This window comes from Jatropha curcas, chromosome 8, assembly GCF_041381405.1.
Source record: "Jatropha curcas cultivar XTBG-Jc1 chromosome 8, XTBG_Jcur_1.0, whole genome shotgun sequence".
NCBI lineage: Eukaryota > Viridiplantae > Streptophyta > Magnoliopsida > Malpighiales > Euphorbiaceae > Jatropha > Jatropha curcas.
This window is the reverse complement of record NC_143158.1, coordinates 1,314,701-1,332,947: the sequence shown is the minus strand read 5'-3', so window position 1 is coordinate 1,332,947 and position 18,247 is coordinate 1,314,701. Positions and strand designations below refer to the sequence as shown.

At 35.6% G+C, this 18,247-nt stretch overlaps 2 protein-coding genes across 2 annotated transcripts; both read right to left on the bottom strand.

The window, feature by feature from the left end:
* Window positions 1-810: 810 nt before the first annotated feature.
* On the bottom strand, window positions 811-9,269 carry LOC105637688 (pleiotropic drug resistance protein 1). The gene is made up of 24 exons (XM_012221253.4): window positions 7,860-9,269; window positions 7,607-7,727; window positions 7,395-7,483; window positions 7,222-7,306; window positions 6,780-6,939; window positions 6,608-6,684; window positions 6,467-6,520; window positions 6,288-6,378; window positions 5,872-6,173; window positions 5,495-5,776; window positions 4,922-5,238; window positions 4,681-4,841; window positions 4,486-4,589; window positions 4,221-4,377; window positions 4,040-4,147; window positions 3,803-3,966; window positions 3,395-3,727; window positions 2,898-3,188; window positions 2,731-2,814; window positions 2,517-2,650; window positions 2,108-2,335; window positions 1,842-2,013; window positions 1,360-1,614; window positions 811-1,271 (listed from the first exon to the last, which is right to left on the bottom strand). Exons 1-24 carry the CDS (start codon window positions 8,210-8,212, stop codon window positions 1,014-1,016), a joined length of 4,380 nt encoding a protein of 1,459 aa, XP_012076643.1. The 5' UTR covers window positions 8,213-9,269; the 3' UTR covers window positions 811-1,013.
* Window positions 9,270-9,418: 149 nt separating this feature from the next.
* Window positions 9,419-17,570, bottom strand: LOC105637687 (pleiotropic drug resistance protein 1). Its single transcript, XM_012221252.4, has 24 exons — window positions 17,012-17,570; window positions 16,801-16,921; window positions 16,625-16,713; window positions 16,439-16,523; window positions 16,205-16,364; window positions 16,025-16,101; window positions 15,899-15,952; window positions 14,969-15,059; window positions 14,573-14,874; window positions 14,203-14,484; window positions 13,668-13,984; window positions 13,425-13,585; window positions 13,216-13,319; window positions 12,945-13,101; window positions 12,758-12,862; window positions 12,508-12,671; window positions 11,944-12,276; window positions 11,468-11,758; window positions 11,295-11,378; window positions 11,071-11,204; window positions 10,635-10,862; window positions 10,373-10,544; window positions 9,904-10,158; window positions 9,419-9,819 (listed from the first exon to the last, which is right to left on the bottom strand). The coding sequence occupies exons 1-24, from the start codon at window positions 17,299-17,301 to the stop codon at window positions 9,562-9,564; spliced, it is 4,314 nt and encodes a 1,437-aa protein (XP_012076642.1). The 5' UTR covers window positions 17,302-17,570; the 3' UTR covers window positions 9,419-9,561.
* Window positions 17,571-18,247: the final 677 nt, after the last annotated feature.

Below are 18,247 nucleotides of genomic sequence, written 5' to 3'. Positions count from 1 at the left end.
ATCTACAACTAATTGCCGACTTAATATTATATTAAAATTTAATTAGTAAGTATTGTAATGGAAAGATTCTGCCCATAAAAAAAAAAAAAAAAGAAAGATTGCTTTTTCATTTTAAGAAGTTTCCTTTTCTACCGCTGAATTGTTGCTCTTGCTCATTGTTTGCTGTGATGCAAATCTCAAACATCTGAGATTTGCTATGCCCAGATGCAAAGCTTTCTGATGGCATAATTTTGATTTTGTTGATTGAAATTATTATTTTTAATTTATAAAGATGAACAAAAGAATAATTAATTTATAAAAAGCAACACATCTCATATATTGAACTCGTCGTAATCTGCACACGCTGTCGTTTTAAAAAAAATGATCATTTTAAAATTTGTATGATTTTAATTATGTGATTGTTTGACTTGTCAACATATACTACTAATAACTTTAATAAATGCATGTCAAATTCTAGTTTTGAGTGAAAATTAATTAAGAGGTCAAACCTTAGCTGTACGGTTTTGATCATGCTTGATGAGTGGCTGAGATTAACCTATGAAAAGATGCATCGAATCTGAAAACAGATTATTGTCTCTACATGCAAAACATGTTTCTATGTGGGCCCCTGCTCCTCCACAAGTTATTAATGATGCAATTATGGAAAGATTTGTTAAGTTAGTTGTCTTCTATGTCACTCTTCTATTGGTCCGTAGATAGGAACGACTTTCATATATAAATTTCAAATGAAAATTAATTATTCCTTTTTTTTAACATGAAAACAGATAATATCCTGTCTCTGAATAGTTTGCACATGTTCTTAATAAATCATTTACGTAATTAAAAATATTATTTAATCAACAAGACAATGTGCACATAAGAGGCCCAAGGTAAGACAAAGCTCTATAATACACTATAATGAGCCCAAACTGAGTGGAACATAATTTCAAATTAGTCGGAATTTGTATTTGATATTTTATCTTTGTTGGGCCTAGACTGGGCTACAAATAAATACAGGTAAGCCCATAAAAGCCTCATCTGATCTGGAAGTTGAACGCTTTGATAGAGAAGGCGAAGATGAATCCAAAAAGCACAGGAATACCAACCAGAACCAGTGCTACAATTCCAAGAAAGTCATGGTGAAACCCAAAGTAACTCCTTAAGAAATCTTGCACTGTTTCACCACTGTCTAATGGTTCCTTTATGTCTCCATATTGGGAAGCAACCAATCCATACAGTGTCCAAGCAACAGGACATGCCCAGTAGTACCATCTCCACCAGACAGGAATCCTCTGTCATAAATAAAATTAATTTTAGCTAATTTTGTTCATGAAGCATGAACTACAAAATTAAAAGATTAAAAAGATACTAGTAAGTTACCGGTCGAGGAACGATGAATCCTGAGAAAATGTTCCATATTGCATAAAAGGCAGATGAAATGATAGCAGCAATGTGGGGGTTTGGAGTAATGGCCACACTCATCATTCCATAGAAAGTGAAATATAATAAAGTGAAGTACATGAAGAATATATACCAAAAGAACTTGCTGACTGACCACTCAAACCCAACCATAGCGTACACTATAACCCCATATGTTATAGTCTGGACTAGAATGTATGGGAGTTCAATCATAACCTGCAAAGCAAAAGGATTAGTTTGATGAACCATTAGATCAAATTCCCAAATCGTGGGAAATGCAAAATAAGTTTCCCTCTCTATTTTTTATATTTTCTTTTGAATTCTTGTATATTCTTTTACTTTGCTGCATGTGGATAATAGCTGATTCATATTCAATATGAGAAATTCGTATAGGATATCAAATTAGTGAATTTATCAGCATCCCCTTAGAGGTGATAATTTACCTGTCCAAAGGCATATGGCAATGCAGAATACATTCCAGCTGCTCTTTCCCTATAAAATACTGTTCTTTCAATAGCCACAACTGGCTGCACTGATGTAGAATTCTGAAACCCTAAGAAGAGAACAGCAGCATACATGGAACCCATTGCGTTTAAGATATCTTGTCTACTGCCTCTGTAATTTGCAGAATTCATTCAAGTTAGCGAGAAGGAATGGAAGGAGTTAGCCTTTATTAGATAGTATTTTCACATCTAACTGTATTCTGTACCTTTTGGAACCTAGATTCCAGAATATTGTCCCAAACATCAAGGCTATGAAGGTTGTGAATAAGAGTCTAACCGCAGAATATGATGGGTTTCGCCAGTATGACCAATGCTGCTTCCACAGGCAAGCCATACATTGGGTTAAGAAGGATTGTGAGTATTGAGTTGGGAAGGATAGATCCTCTGAACCTGGTGGAGGCTTGCTTAATTCCTTAATCAAGGCTTTGTTTCTCCTGAATTTTTCACCAGTGTGATATTACTAACTGTATGACAATATCTAGATTCAACAGTAACACATGCTTCTATGATGCCCATCAATATTACCCCCCAAAATAGTGAACTGCTCAAGAATAATTCATTGCTTATAAAAAAAATTTCCATTATTTTTCTCTTAAAATATTAATGTGATCTGACCTGTATAGTTCTGAGTTCTTATATATATCAGAGAAGTTAACCCCAAGAGCTACTTCTTGTGCAGCTGTAGTAACTTCCAACATCCAAGTTGCAGGATTATAACCGTCCTTAATCTTTGGAGTTCCCTCAATGTCCTTCAAATTTTATTTCCTCATTGTCAGCAATTTAGCAGTAAGATTAGAGTATATTAGTACTATGCATTTGGTAGCCTAACCTCAAAATATTTGATAAGGTGGCAAGCATGTCGGCCAACTGGACCCACATAAATTTCTTCCCCTCCCCTCTTCAGCAAAAACAACTGTAATGTTGCACTTAAGTAATTAGAACTCGATCAGAAATCCAAACAGATCACTAGTTCCTTAACGAAGAGAAAACTCTCACCTCATCAAAAGCATCAAATATATCGATGCTTGGCTGGTGTATAGTGCACACCACAGTTCGCCCGGTGTCCACTGTGTTCCTTACTGTTCTCATAACTATAGCTGCTGCCCTAGCATCAAGGCCAGAGGTTGGCTCATCCATAAAGATTATAGATGGGTTAGCAACAAGCTCAACGGCAATTGTCAGCCTTTTGCGCTGCTCAATTGATAGCCCATTCACACCAGGCAATCCAACAAGTGCTTCTCTTATAGTGTTCAGCTCCACAAGCTCCATGACTTCTTCAATGAACATCTGCAATCCATCATTCAAATTTTACCGTAAGAGACCTGACATTAAAAACATAATGGAAAACCAGTCTTCTATTCTGGTTTCTAATGGTTTTTTTTTCTCTCTTTTTATTCACTAAAATAGTTTATTTTCGACATTTATTATCCTTAGCCGTCTCCCAATAAAAAGAAGAAAGAAAAAAAAAAAAAAAAACAGTGACTGAAATGTACCTCTCTTGTTGATGAATTAACCTTAGAAGGTAGTCGAAGCCATGCAGAGTAGAGCAGTGACTCATAGACGGTCACATGTGGGGAGTGGATGTCGGTTTGCTCACAGTATCCTGATATGCGAGCAAAAGTCTCTTGGTTCTTCGGATATCCAGATATCGTGATGTTTCCTTCTATGTACCCTCCAGTTTTTCTTCCAGCCAAGACATCCATTAAAGTGGTCTTGCCAGCACCACTAACACCCATTAGAGCTGTTAGGACTCCTGGCCTAAATGCACCATTAACACCCTTTAAAAGTTCTAGACGATCCTCAGTAATACCTTCAGCTTTCATTACCTGCAGTTGCATGATATAAAATTCAGGATTCTACTCCTAATATATTGCTGCTTCTTTAATAAAGATTTAAGGTACCTGTGGCATGTCTACAGCATATCTGATTTCATCAAAAGTGATGAAAAGGGGTTGAAATGGGAGAACCATTCCCCGTTTCCTTTTTTGATGGTCATCATTGAAGATGCTCACTCTTATGGATTGTGTCCTTGACGAGGCATTTCTTTCGCTCACACTCCCTTTTTCTGTGTAATAGGAAGGTAATTCAAATCATGATAAGCAGAAAAGCAACAAAAATATGAGTATCTTGGGACCCACCTTGAAAGCTCTTTCCTTTTGATGATAGTTCAATTACTTGTCCGGTTCTGGTAGCATTTCTCTGGGCATACACGTCTTCTGATAGTATTGGTTGAGACCTTCCAAATGCTACAAATCAGTTCAATGTCAGAAGAACATAGTGCAGAAGTTTGAAACTGGAAATGTAAACGGGGATACTAACGATTGAGATATTTAAGGGCCAAGATGAAAAGGAAATTGAACAGGAAGATGTATCCTGTCAAAGCTCCAACTGCAATCCAATACCAATATGCTTCAGGGAAAAGTCCACGTGACCTCAAGACAGTAATCCCTAATGGCTCTGTTGAATTATGAGCTAACTGAAACAATGGAATTTTCGATGGAACTGTTAATAATATTTATCAAGTAATTTCTGCAAGTATATTTCTTCAATTTTTTGGGTCCACATCTAAGAAAATGAATCTTACATGTCTCCAACTCTTCCCAAGAAATTCGTTCACAGAAATCCCATTCTGAACGTACATCATTGGCGAGAACCAGTAACCCCATATCCACCATTTCTTCACATTATCTGTCGCAACAAAATGTACTCAGCTCCAACTGAATCTAAATTGCACCAAAATGAAGAAATGACAAAAATGTAAATAAACATATCTAATTACCTCTTGATATTACAAATCCACCAAGAACTAGTACAGCAAGTAATGCAAAACACCCAATTGTGTTAGCAACAATTATATTCCTGCCTAATGCTGCTGTCAGTCGAAACAGTGCAGATGCCATCTGGCTAGTAATCATGAGTATCAAGTACTGCTTGAAAAACCTGCCATAAATGAATTTAAGTAAATTTTGTAACCTCAAGTACATAAATGAATAAATTAATGACAGTTTCCCATTTCCCACCTTCCAATGTTTGGATCAAAGCCTATAACATAATATGTCATGACCACCCATACAGCAACTTCTACAAAAGCGATTGGAATCTTGAGAATCCACGAAGGTAGGGCATATGCCCATGAAGGATAAAAAAGAATGTCTCTTTGCTTGTAGAAGACAGGAAGTTTCATGATGGTCATTGCGAGCTCTGAGAATCCATTGAACATAGTTGTGATTACTGTGAAGAAAAGAGCACCCAAATAGATCCCACCGTCTGTTTCTGTGTTTCGGTGCATCTCGGTTCTTAGAAATACGGTCATTGTTATGAAAGCAAGTATAATAAGCTGAAAATAAAAGAAGATAATTCAGTGAATGCTTTCACCTCAACTAACTTACTATTTAGTTCTATTATTCCCCAAATTTAAAAAATATATATTAAAAAACTTGGGATGCTTCATGCACTGGGTTGCCCTTTATATATGTTTATAAAATTTTGCAATTCCTTTCTTATCTGATCAAAACAAGAGGTTTGTTCTTGAATACTACTTCACCTTTCCAATGAAAAGAAAAAGGACCGAGAAAAGAAAGAATACTACTCACTTGGGACATATTGAAAATGTACACAAATGAGTTCCTCTTCATGAGCAAATATTCTCTTGAAATGCAAGCTTTCAAGAGTTCCTTCTTGCTGGCACCATGCTTCTTAGTTGTTAGAGCAGCAAGGTGTGATTTGGACTTGTCAAATGGAGTGGCAAGTTCATCACCTAACTTCCGACCAATGTGAAATGATTGAAACGCTTCAGCAAATTCCTTCACTGAAACAAAGCTATAAGGCTCATCTCTTCGTGCCCAATACTGCTCTTGATCTTTCCTTGACGTTACCTGTCACATCCCAACAAAAGAGGCTCATTAATGGGTTAACATGTTATAAGATTGGCAAGGCATACACAGCATACTGTAGTTGTCATAAGAATTACTTCTTGTAAGAAGTCAGCAACTCCTTTCCTCTCAGGACATCTGAAGCCAATATATTCAAAGAATTCAAGCACATTTTCGCGTGGACCTTGATATACAATTTGTCCATCTGACAGAAGAATTATGTCATCAAAAAGATCATATGTTTCAGGTGCTGGTTGGAGAAGAGAGATAACGGCAGTTCCATTGAGAATGTGGATTGACTGTCTGAGTGAGTTCACCATTTGAAAAGTTGTTGAACTGTCCAAACCGGTTGATATCTCATCCATGAAAAGTGCTCTTGCTGGCCCAACCAGCATCTCCCCTACATTGTGAGACATAAATAAATGTTTGAGGGATCATCAAGCAGAAGCGAAAGACGCTGCATGCTACTTTTGTTTATGAAATTATAATACCATAGTCCAATTTTTAGTTGTACCTGTTGTAACTCGTTTCTTTTGTCCACCAGAGATGCCTCGTATCATTTCATCACCCACCATGATATCAGCACATACTTCAAGTCCTAAAATCTGTCAAGTTTGAGATGTAGAAAGACTAATTATATAAGAGTACACTTTTCATCAAGCTCACTGTCTAACTAAATTTTTCAGTATGTACCTTGAGAATATAATCTGTAACAACATTGGTCTCTTGGCCTTCTAGTGCAGCTGCCTACAGAATCCAACATTTAACAATATTTTAAGCTATTCAGAATGCTTTCTTTTCATGTAGGTTAATATTTTCATAGCAAATTCTTACCTTCATGTAAATATCAATATCAGGGTCTGGTTTGATGTTTGCTTCCTTTTCCCTTCTTGCTAATTCCGTTAACATCTCTGCATAATTTCAGAATTTGAGAATACTGAATTCAAATTCACTATACTTACTGTTACTACACTGAGGTCTATTGTAAGGATGATTTGTAACTCACCATAACGGGTTCCAACACCTTGACATCTTGCAGAGAAAGCCAGTGTCTCTCTAACAGTCATTTCTCCTATATGAAGATCATATTGACTTATATAAGCTGATGTCCTCTGTGGTACAAACTCATCCATTCCATGTCCATTGTAAGTAACGTTTCCTGAAATCTGGATTTTCACAAAGTCCCTATATCAGATCCATGCTTTTCAAAAAGATTACTTAATTATGACCAAACGCAAACCTTATGAACTTCGATTCATGTTCCGTTACTGTCTTCAGAAATACAAGCAAGCAATTAGAATGTGCTAATAAAGTTCTTATTGAAACAGTTCGCTACACTTCTGGTCAAAGGTTGCACATGGCAGCCTGATGTCTACATATACTATAATAACCAATGGAAGTTTGCATAGAAGGATTAAGATGATTCCATGAAGAGAATAACTGCTTACTTTTAGTTCTTTACTGAGTTTTCCAGCTAGAGCCAAAAGCAACGTGGTCTTGCCTGAGCTTGGGGGACCTAACAGCAATGTCATTCTGCAAAAGTTAAAATTGTTTATGAATAACTAACAAAGAAATTACAGAATTCGGTTATTAATTGTATTAATAAAATACTTCCACTCACCTTTGAGGCTTGATAATTCCACTAACATCTTGGAGGATTGATAACGGTTTCTTTCTGCTTGGGAAAATGTGAAGATAATTCAAGAATCCCTTGAGAAGGAAAAGTAAAGGAATTATATTCACAAATTATGAAATAAAGCCTTTATAATCATAAGAATAATATATATATATATATATATATATATATATATATATCCCAAGAAGTTCTTATACCTCAAACATATTAGCAGAGAAGTTGAACATTGTAGGTAATCCTCTGCTTCCAATATATGCTTGTGCGTCAACGCTTAAATGCTCGAACCGGACTTCAATTGTAGGCATTTCTAGTCCAACTCTGTATTATAAAGAGAGAAACAAAAGAAAAACATTCAAGCATATAATCAAATGCAAATCACCTTTAAGGAAAGCCCAAATTCAAATCTAAAGATGCTATAAAATTTTTTTTAAAAAAAAAAAAAAAACATACTTAATAATGCGTTCTTTGAGCTTCAACAAAAACTTCTCATTGTCTTGCTCTGCAATTTTCACCAGCCTCTCCAGTAGATTCCTTTTCTCTATTAATCCTAGGCTGTTTATATCAATCTCTCTGGATTGACCTTCTTCTTCAGTGAGAATACCTCTTCTTACACGTAAATGAGTAGGCAGTTTCTCTAAAGCAGCCCATTTGAGAGCTTCTTCATCATCATCATTACATGAAGACTTGGAGAAAACATCCAAGGTAGTGTTCCTCCATATATTAGAACTGCTTAAACGTGCACTACTCACTTTAGCACTGCTTAAACGTGCACTACTCACTCTGGTTATATCGCCACTCTCCATTTTCACCAGCTTTCAACAACGTTTTGTTGTTCAAATTTCAATATGATAACCAAACAAGAAATATCAAATTCATGGATTTTATATGGGTTTGAAGAAAAAGCTGCCTGGATGGATTGGAAAGGGAAACAACAGCAATATGTTTCTCTTACACAGTTCCTAAAAATAAGGGGTCTATATATAGCAAAGCACAAATAACTTCACAATGAAAAAAAAAGAAAAAAAAAAAAAAAACTGTGACTGAAATTTTTGATACTTCGATGACCAAAAAAATGAGACTGCACAACAGGAATATTTTATTTATGTATGAGTATTTTTCTAGTTCTGATATGAATAATATTTCTCTGAACTAAATAGGAGAGCATAAAAAAATTTTCTATTCTTATATTAATGTATATCAGTGATTATTGTAGAAATTAAAGCTTTCTAAGGAAATTTTCGTTTGTTAAGTAAAAATTGTGTTAAATTGTATATGTTTTTCTCAATTTATTTTAAGGAGACGGTGCACCATTTCTCTCTCTTTCTTTCTTTCTTTCTTTCTTTCTTTTTTTTTTTTAAACTTCATATACTCTGAGACTGACAATAAATTATCAGGTAGTTGACATGAAGCCAATATAGAATCCCTGTTTCATTTAATTTGTACTTTTCAAAAGGAAAAAGCTCCTGCTCTAATTCCTTTTGTATGATAAGTATTTTAGATGGTAAGTTGAAATGTTTTGTCTTGTTCCTATATGATTGGGGGATATTCTAAGCACCAAGACTTATTTATTTCTATAATGGTTGACTATCAATAATTTCCCTTTTTTCTTCACAATTTATATAATAATAATTCAAGATTGAGACTTTCCACAGTACATTAATATGATTTTTATATTGGATAATTGTAAGCAACGAAGAGGACAGTTTGGACTGAGAGAGCATGGTGCCAAATCTTGTAGAGTGGAATCTTATTAGAAGTCGATCGGACCTTTTTGATGCTTATTGTTGGCCCGTATGTAAGGCATCCAGTCAACAATGGCACCAATAGCACTAAATAGGTCTATGATTGGAGCTCCAGTTCCTAAACCAAGATCAAGAAATGTAATTTATTTCTCAGTCAGTAGCTGAATACTGTAACTGGACAAATTAAGCTAGTGATGTTTCAACAGAAGAGGAATTTAGTAGAAAAAAAAATATTAATCAGATAATACGATTGTGCTGTTTTTCAGATTCTGATAGAAATCCCAAATGTTTTGTCCAGACTATTATATATGGGGTCATAGTTTATTGCATGATTGGATTTGATTGGACAGTCAGCAAGTTCTTGTGGTACATCTTCTTCATGTACTTTACATTTACCTATACCAATTTCTTTATCTTTTTTGGAAATTAAATGATTTAATAGACAAGGCAAATATGAAGCCGAAGAGCATGGAGATTCCAAATATAACACTTGCAGCAATTCCAACAAATTCATGTCTAAACCCAAAATAAGTCCTTAGGAAATGGTCCACCGTTTCACCAGTGTCTAACACGTCCTTTATGTCTCCATATTGAGAGGCAACCAGTCCATACAAAGTCCAAGCCACTGGGCAAGACCAATAATACCATCTCCACCAGACAGGAATCCTCTGCCATGAACATGTCCAATGCTTTTTAGTTATTATCTCCTTATGTTAATAGATAAAAGAAGAAATAAGATAGCGGGATATTACCGGTGGAGGAATAATAAATCCCGAGAAAAGGTTCCACAACGCATAGAAGGCAGATGCAACTACAGAAGCAATGTTGTGGTTTGGTGTAATAGCTGTAGTCATCATCCCATAGAAACTGAAGTATAGGAATGTGAAGTACATGAAGAAGATGTACCACAAGAACTTGCTCACTGTCCAATCAAATCCAATCATAGAATAAACTATGACCCCATATATAATAGTCTGGACAAAAACATATGGGATTTCAATCATAACCTGAAAAACAGCACAAATGATTGTGTGAGGAACCATTAGTATCAAATTCCCCGACTCATTGGATTCATGACAAACGAAAGTTTTTCATTTAATCCAATCCCCAGTACTTGTGAACCAAAACTTCTGCCCGTGTGAATCCATATTAATTGATAACTTAATGAGTTTTCGCAAGCTAAGAGAGATAAACAAAAAAAGAATAAACCTATCAATTCACCTGTCCAAAGGCATATGGCAATGCAGAATACATTCCAGCTGCTCTTTCTCTATAAAAAACTGTTCTCTCAATAGCCACAACTGGTTGCACTGATACGGCATTTTGTATTCCTATAAAGAGAAGAGCGACATACATAGAACCAACTGCATTAAATATATCCTGTTCCCGCCTTCTGCAATTCATGAACATTTAACATTAGTTAGGGAGTTAAAGAGGGGAAAAATTATAGCTTTATTAATTAGTATGTAGCATTTCTCTGTACCTTTTGGAGCCTAAACCCCAGAATATCGTCCCAAACATCAAAGCTATTACTGTTGTAAACAAGAATTTCACTGCAGTATATGGAGGATTTCGCCAATATGAGCAATGCTGCTTCCATAGGCAAGCCATACATTGGGTTAAGAAAGGTTGCGAGTATTTAGAAGGGAAATGTAAATCTTTTGCACCCGGTTGAGGTGTGCTTAGCTCCTCGATCAAGGCTTTGTTTTTACTGAATAATTCACCAACATATCACATCAGCAACTTTACAGCAAGGTGTGAAACAATAATTTAATCTTACGAGAACATAGGTGTTTTCCTTTCAGAGTCGTGGTATACTTTGACATTTGAATTAAATATTCTCATAACTCTACCAATGTTTAATGAAATTCTAACTGTTAGGTCGATAGGCCTTTTCCTTTCACTTTGAGGTGACTGACCTATAGAGTTCTGAGTTCTTGTAAATATAGGAGAAGTTAATCCCAAGAGCTGCTTCTTGTACTGCTGAAGTGATCTCTAACATCCAAGTTGCAGGATTGTAACCATCCTTGATCTTAGGAATTCCTTCAATGTCCTTAGAAAACAAGTCATCAATGTCATCAGACTAGCATTATATAGGAGAAAGATCACAGTAAATATATTATCATGCATCTATTAAACTAACCTCAAAATACTTTATCAGATGACAAGAATGGCGGCCTATCGGACCCACATAAATTTCTTCACCTCCCCTTTGCAATAAAAATAACTGCAGTGTAATACTATAGAAATTAGTACTTGCACAAGCCAGAAACTAAAAAGAAAAGCAGTTTCTTGATCATGAAAATAACGTCTTACCTCATCAAAAGAATCAAATATGTCAATGCTTGGCTGGTGTATTGTGCACACCACAGTTCGACCAGTATCTACCGTGTTCCTCACTGTTCTCATAACTATGGCAGCTGCCCTCGCATCGAGGCCAGAGGTTGGTTCATCCATGAAAATTATAGATGGGTTGGCAACAAGCTCAACTGCAATTGTCAGCCTCTTGCGTTGCTCAGTTGAAAGACCATTTACACCAGGCAATCCTACAAGCGCTTCTCTTAGTGAGTTCAGCTCCACAAGCTCCATAACTTCCTCAATGAACATCTGCAGTCCATCAATTACATTTACCCTCAATAATGCATGAACAAAAATGAAAACCGTTATAAAATTGGATTTCTGTCTGATTTTCAATCTTCCTATTTACAAGAATCTGCAGCTTTCCCCTTAGCTTTCTCCCCTCCATGCAGTCCAGTAAATATAAGAAAGAAAAGATATTGATTCAAATGTACCTTTCTTGTATCAGAATCAACCTCCCGGGGTAGTCGAAGCCAGGCAGAATAAAGCAATGACTCAAAGACTGTAACATGTGGGGAATGGATATCAGTTTGCTCACAGTATCCTGATATGCGAGCAAAAGTTTCTTGCTTCTTAGAGTACCCAGATATTGAGATGCTTCCCTCAATATAACCGCCTGTTTTTCTTCCAGCCAAGACATCCATTAATGTGGTCTTTCCAGCACCACTAATGCCCATAAGAGCTGTTAGGACTCCTGGTCTGAAAGCACCACTAATACCCTTCAAAAGTTCAAGACGATCTCCAAGAATACCTTGAGCTCTCATTTCCTATAAGTATGATAGAAGTTATGGATGCGGGCATATTTAGCAACAAAAAGCATTTGTTCCAGACTCCAAGTGCATACTGATAGAATAATTGTAAAAAACAATGATAGATAAGAATGCTAAATCCATTTCGGAAATTGGAAATTCAACAACTATCAAACTTTTTCCCTCAAGTTCAGCATTCTAATTGTTCTTTCAAGCTATTGTTATAACTTGATTAAACCTTTAAGATACCTGAGGCATGTCCACAGCATATTTTATTTCATTAAAAACCATAGAAAGGGGTTGGAATGGGAGAACCATTCCCTTTCTCTTCTTCTGATTTGCATCACTACAGCTGCCCACTTTTGCAGGCTGTATCCTGGATGGGCTGCTTCTTTGGCTCTCATTCCCTCTTTCTGCATGGCTTTTATAATGGTCAGCTCACAACTAGATTTGAACAAGACAAAAAAATAAACAATAATTGGAAACTCTTACAACCCACCTAAAGAGGAATCTCCACTTGTTGATAGTTCAATAAACTCTCCTCTATTAGCATTTTTCTCAGCCAAGGTCTCTCTGGATAGTATAGCCTGGGGCTTCTCAAATGCTGCAACCAGCTCAAGCAGCAAAATTTCAAAACAGTGGTCTCATCAACTTCCAAAATAAAAACATTAAAAATAGATGCTTACGGTCTAGATATTTTAGGGCCAAAGTGTAAAGAAAATTGAATAGAAAGGTATATCCTATCAAGGCTCCTACACCAAACCAATACCAACGTGCTTCAGGGAAAATTCCACGAGACTTCAAGAAACTAACTCCTAGCGGCTCAATTGAATAGGGAGGAACCTGCAGCACAAGCATTTCCGCAAAACACTCATCAATGTTAATTAATCATCATTAATGAATTTATAAATTCAACTTTTAAATTGTGAAAAATTTTTTAAAGGGAGCAAAGATTACATGTCTCCAAGTCTTCCCAAGAAATTCATTCACAGATATAGCATTTTGGACATACATCAACGGCGACGCCCAGTAACCCCATAACCACCATTTCTTCACATCATCTTATGCCAAAAAAAAAAAGGGAAAAAATGTAGTTTTCAACATCATAATCTAAGTACATTAGAATTTAGATGTGAAAACAAATTGCATAAATTTATCTAATGTACCTCGTGATAAGACGAATCCACCCAAAACTATTATTGCAAGTAATGCAAATGATCCAACAGTATTAGCAACAATCATATTCCTTCCTAATGCTGCCATTAAACGAAATAGTCCGGATGCCATCTGGTTTGTCAATAGGAGTAGCAAGTACTGCTTTAAAAACCTGCAAATCGAGAACTTCTAAATAAAATAATGGAAATTTGAGATTAGGAAGAGAAATTCATATAGGAATTTTTTTCTATTACCTTTCAATATTTGGATCAAAGCCTATAACATAATAAGTTATGATCACCCATATGAAAACTTCTATAAAGGTGATTGGAATTTTGAGAATCCATGTGGGTAGAGCATATGCCCACGGAGGGTAGAACAGAAGATCTCTTTGCTTGTAGAAGACAGGAAGTTTCATGATGGTCAGAGCAAGTTCTGTGAATCCATTGAACATTAGTGTGACGACAGCAAAGAAAAGAGCACCAAGATAAATTGCTCCATCTGATAGGGTGTCGCGATGCATTTTCATTCTCAGGAACACTGAAATTGCTATGAGAGCCATAATAATAAGCTGAAAGAAAAAGAACGATTAATTAGATACAGTCACATTAATATTAATTTCAGTCTGCAAACATGCAAATTGCTGGCAACTAAAAATTTGACCTTACAAAAAGAATCTCTTTTGTTTGGTGAAAAAATAGTTAAAGGATTTGCCATTTTTTCCAATTTCATTCCTGAACACTACTCATTTAGGACCTAGTTTCCATGTAAGAATAGAATGTTACGCACTTGGATCATTTTGAAAATGTAGACAAATGAGTTCCTCTTCATAAGCAAAAGTTCTCTTGAAATGCAAGCTTTCAACAGTTCCTTCTTGCTGATACCATACTTCTCATTTGTTAGAGCAGCAGGATGTTCTTTGGACTTGTCAAATGGTATAGCAAGTTCGTCACCTAGTTTTCGCCCAATATGAAATGATTGAAATGCTTCAGAAAACTCCTTCACAGAAACATAGCTATAAGACTTATCTCTAAGTGCCCAGTACTGCTCTTGATCTTTCCTTGAAGTTACCTGTTGCATCCAAACAAAGAAAGTGCATAAACAACCCCAACACAACACATTCCAGGGATCAATATATTTTAGTTTTCAGAATGTTTACTTCTTGTAAGAAATCAGCAACTCCTTTCCTCTCAGGACATCTGAAGCCCATATACTCAAAGAATTCGAGCACATTTTCACGTGGACCCTGATAAACAATGTGTCCATCGGACAGAAGAATTATGTCATCAAAAAGATCGTAAGTTTCTGGTGCTGGTTGGAGAAGAGAGATAAGGGCAGTTCCATTGAGAATGTGAATAGATTGTCTTAGTGAGTTCACAATCTGAAAAGTTGTTGAACTATCCAAACCAGTTGATATCTCATCCATGAAGAGTGCTCTTGCCGGTCCAACCAGCATTTCCCCTGCATTTCGTGGACCAGAGGATTTGTTTATGGTAAGATAAAAAGTGAAAGAAACTATTATAATATCGTTAATAGTGTCATGATTTTTAGTTACCTGTTGTGACTCGTTTCTTTTGTCCGCCAGAGATGCCTCGCACCATTTCATCACCCACCATGGTATCAGCACACACTTCAAGTCCTAAAATCTGCAAATAATTAAAGATTCCAGTGATCGCAGAAATCCTCAACAGCATTTTTCCATTCTGTATAATATCTTTTATTTCATTAATTGTTCGTTTCATAAGCAGGCGTTTGTGTCTTACTACATAGTTCTGGAGAAATTACTGAGTTAAGGCGCGCTGAGGTGAGATGGAGGGAAATTCCTAAACGAAATCCCAGCTCATTTGTGGGCCCCACCCGTGCCCTAAAATCTACCAAAACGGCGGCGTTTTCATGTAAAGCAGTGAGATAGGCGCGGCGCCCATTGATTGGGTTTTGGGAGGTTCTCTCAATCTCTCCCGAGGAAGGAAGGAAGGAGGGTCAACAAGGAGGCGGTGTTGCTCGGTTAGAATGTGGAAGAGGTAGCGGTTGACGGCGGGAAATGAAGGGTTGGTCACCTATGGCTTAGGCACTAAGGCCACACTTTGTCACTAACAGAATGAGAAGAATTTTCATAAATCATCACGTTGATTGAAAAATAATGTGAATGAAATTTGATTTTAGCAAAAAAATAATAATTTATACAAAATAAAAATTAAATCTTATTTCATGTGATTCGCACGAAATTAAAAAATTACGGACTAGATTTCCAAAAAAAAAAAATTATAGACTAAGTTGATTAAATTATACTAATTTGTCCTATTAAAAACAATTTGAACAACATTTACACTGTAGAAAAACAAAATTACCAAATTAAAAATTAAACCTTATCGCATGTAATTAAAATACAATAATAACAACAATAAAAAGAAAACTATACAAAATCATCACTTTTTAGATTATTCTGCCATTTTCAAACTGACCCTAAAAAAAAACAAAGACCAACCTTGATAATATAATCCGTAACTACGTTGGTCTCTTGCCCTTCTAGTGCTGCTGCCTGCATAATTCAAAAGAGTTAATTAAAAGTATATTTTAATTTAATTTATTCTTGAATCAGTTACCTTCTCACCTTCATATAGACGTCAATGTCGGGGTCTGGTTTGATATTTGCCGCCTTCTCCCTTCTTGATAATTCTGCCAACATCTCTGCATAATTTCACAATTCCATAACCAATCAATTCAGTTCAATTTCATGTAGAATTATAAAAACAACTACTGCGTGAGGATTATGTAAGGAAATGGTGATGACCGTAGCGAGGTCCGACTCCTTGACATCTTGCAGAGAAAGCCAGAGTCTCTCTGACAGTCATTTCTCCTATATGAAGATCATATTGACTTATATAAGCTGATGTCCTTTGCGGTACAAAATCTTCCATCCCATGTCCATTGTATGTGACCCTTCCTGAAAACTGACATTTTCACAAAATCTCAGTACCAGATCATGAAGCTGTAGAAGCAAGTTTATGCAATTCAATCTCCTTACTTTCAGATCTTTTCCAAGTTTTCCAGCCAAAGCCAATAGTAACGTCGTCTTGCCTGAACTTGGCGGGCCTAGCAGCAGCGTCATTCTGCAGAATTTTGAATTAGATTTTGGATTTGTGGATATATATATATATATACATATTTTATTATTTTTATGTTATCACGTTCTTTAGATTTATGAGCTTACCTTCTGGGTTTGATGATTCCACTAACATCGTGAAGGATTGACAATGGTTCCTTTTTACTAGGGAAAATACGAAGATAATTCAAGAATCCCTTCAAGAAGAATTGTCACAGCTTTTTCAGAAATAATTGCAAGTTACAAATAGAAAATAAATATAAAATTTCACTTGACAGTAATACCTCTAGCAAATTAACAGAAAAGTTGAAGATTGTAGGCAAGGCTCTGCTTCCAATATAAGCTTCTGCTTCAACATTCAAATGCTCAAATCGCACTTCAATGGTTGGCATATCAAGTCCAACTCTGTTTCAAAAGAATAAATATATATAAAGCTGAAGAAAATATGTAAATGAATTTGTTCAGTTATATCATTCAATTAATACGTATACAAACCTCTCAATGCGGTCCCTAAGCTTCAACAAGAATTTCTCATTATCTTCCTCTGCAAATTTCACTAGCCTCTCCAACAGATTCTTTCTCTCTATAACTCCAAGGCTGTTTACGTCGAGCTCTTTTTGATTGAAGATAGCTCTCCTTATACGTAAATACGTAGGGAGTCTCTCCAAAGCAGCCCATTTAAGAGCTTCTTCATCGCCTTCTTCACGAGACGACTGGGAGAAAACTTCCATGGAGTTATTTCTCAAACTACTAAGGCTACGTATATCATAACTACTGATCTCCATTTTTATTCCAGAACAATAGAAATGAAGTCTCTCCTTGGATAAGTGTAAGGAAATGAACTAAAATCTAACATTTTTATATATGTGATTGAAGAAGTTAGCTATTCAAGACATCAACCAACCATAGCTGCTAATAATGCATGTTTTCCAATGCATGACACGCCATTTTTTTTTTAAAGTAGAGTTATGAACGAAATTAAATTCCATATGAGGACGGAAATTGCTCGCCTAGTATAAACTGGATAGGGAAGTGCTTGTGTGTACAAACGTGTTGATTTTTGCTTCTTCTGTTTTTTTTTTTTTTTTCTATTATCGGAAAGGGATTAGAATAGATTTATTGCCATATCATAAATATATTACGGTTAAAGTATATATTATTGTCCGGGATTTAAATCTTTTAATCAAATGTTGTTACTAGATAATTTTTAAGAAGACTCGTTTAACATTTACTTATTCACATGTTTGATTTGAGCCTCCTCTCCATCACTTTCGCATCATTTTGCTATTATTTTTAAGTAGCTAGACAAGGGTTGGGTGTGCTTTTATTGTTTCTCCTCAACCATCTATTTTTGTGACTTTAGGGGCATAATTAGGACATGCTGTAGGGTCTATCGCGTTCATTTCTGCAATTCCTGTGGTTGTAGTCATGGGTTCCATTTAATATTAAATGCTAAGGAAGTACCTTGATGGAAGACGTCTTGCGGGTCTTTTTTTTTTTTTTTTTCAATTTAATTTTTCATATATATCAACTGTTATCATCTCACGTTGTACAAACAAAATTTTCAAAAAGAATAATGTAAAAAAAGGTTAAATAAATGCATTATAATTGTTCTTACTTTTATCTTTTTTTGAATATATAGTTACTCTTGTTTTAATAAAAATATATTTTTTATTAATTTAGTCATAGGTCCGATGTAGTGAAGTTAATCTGTAAATAAATAACATATCA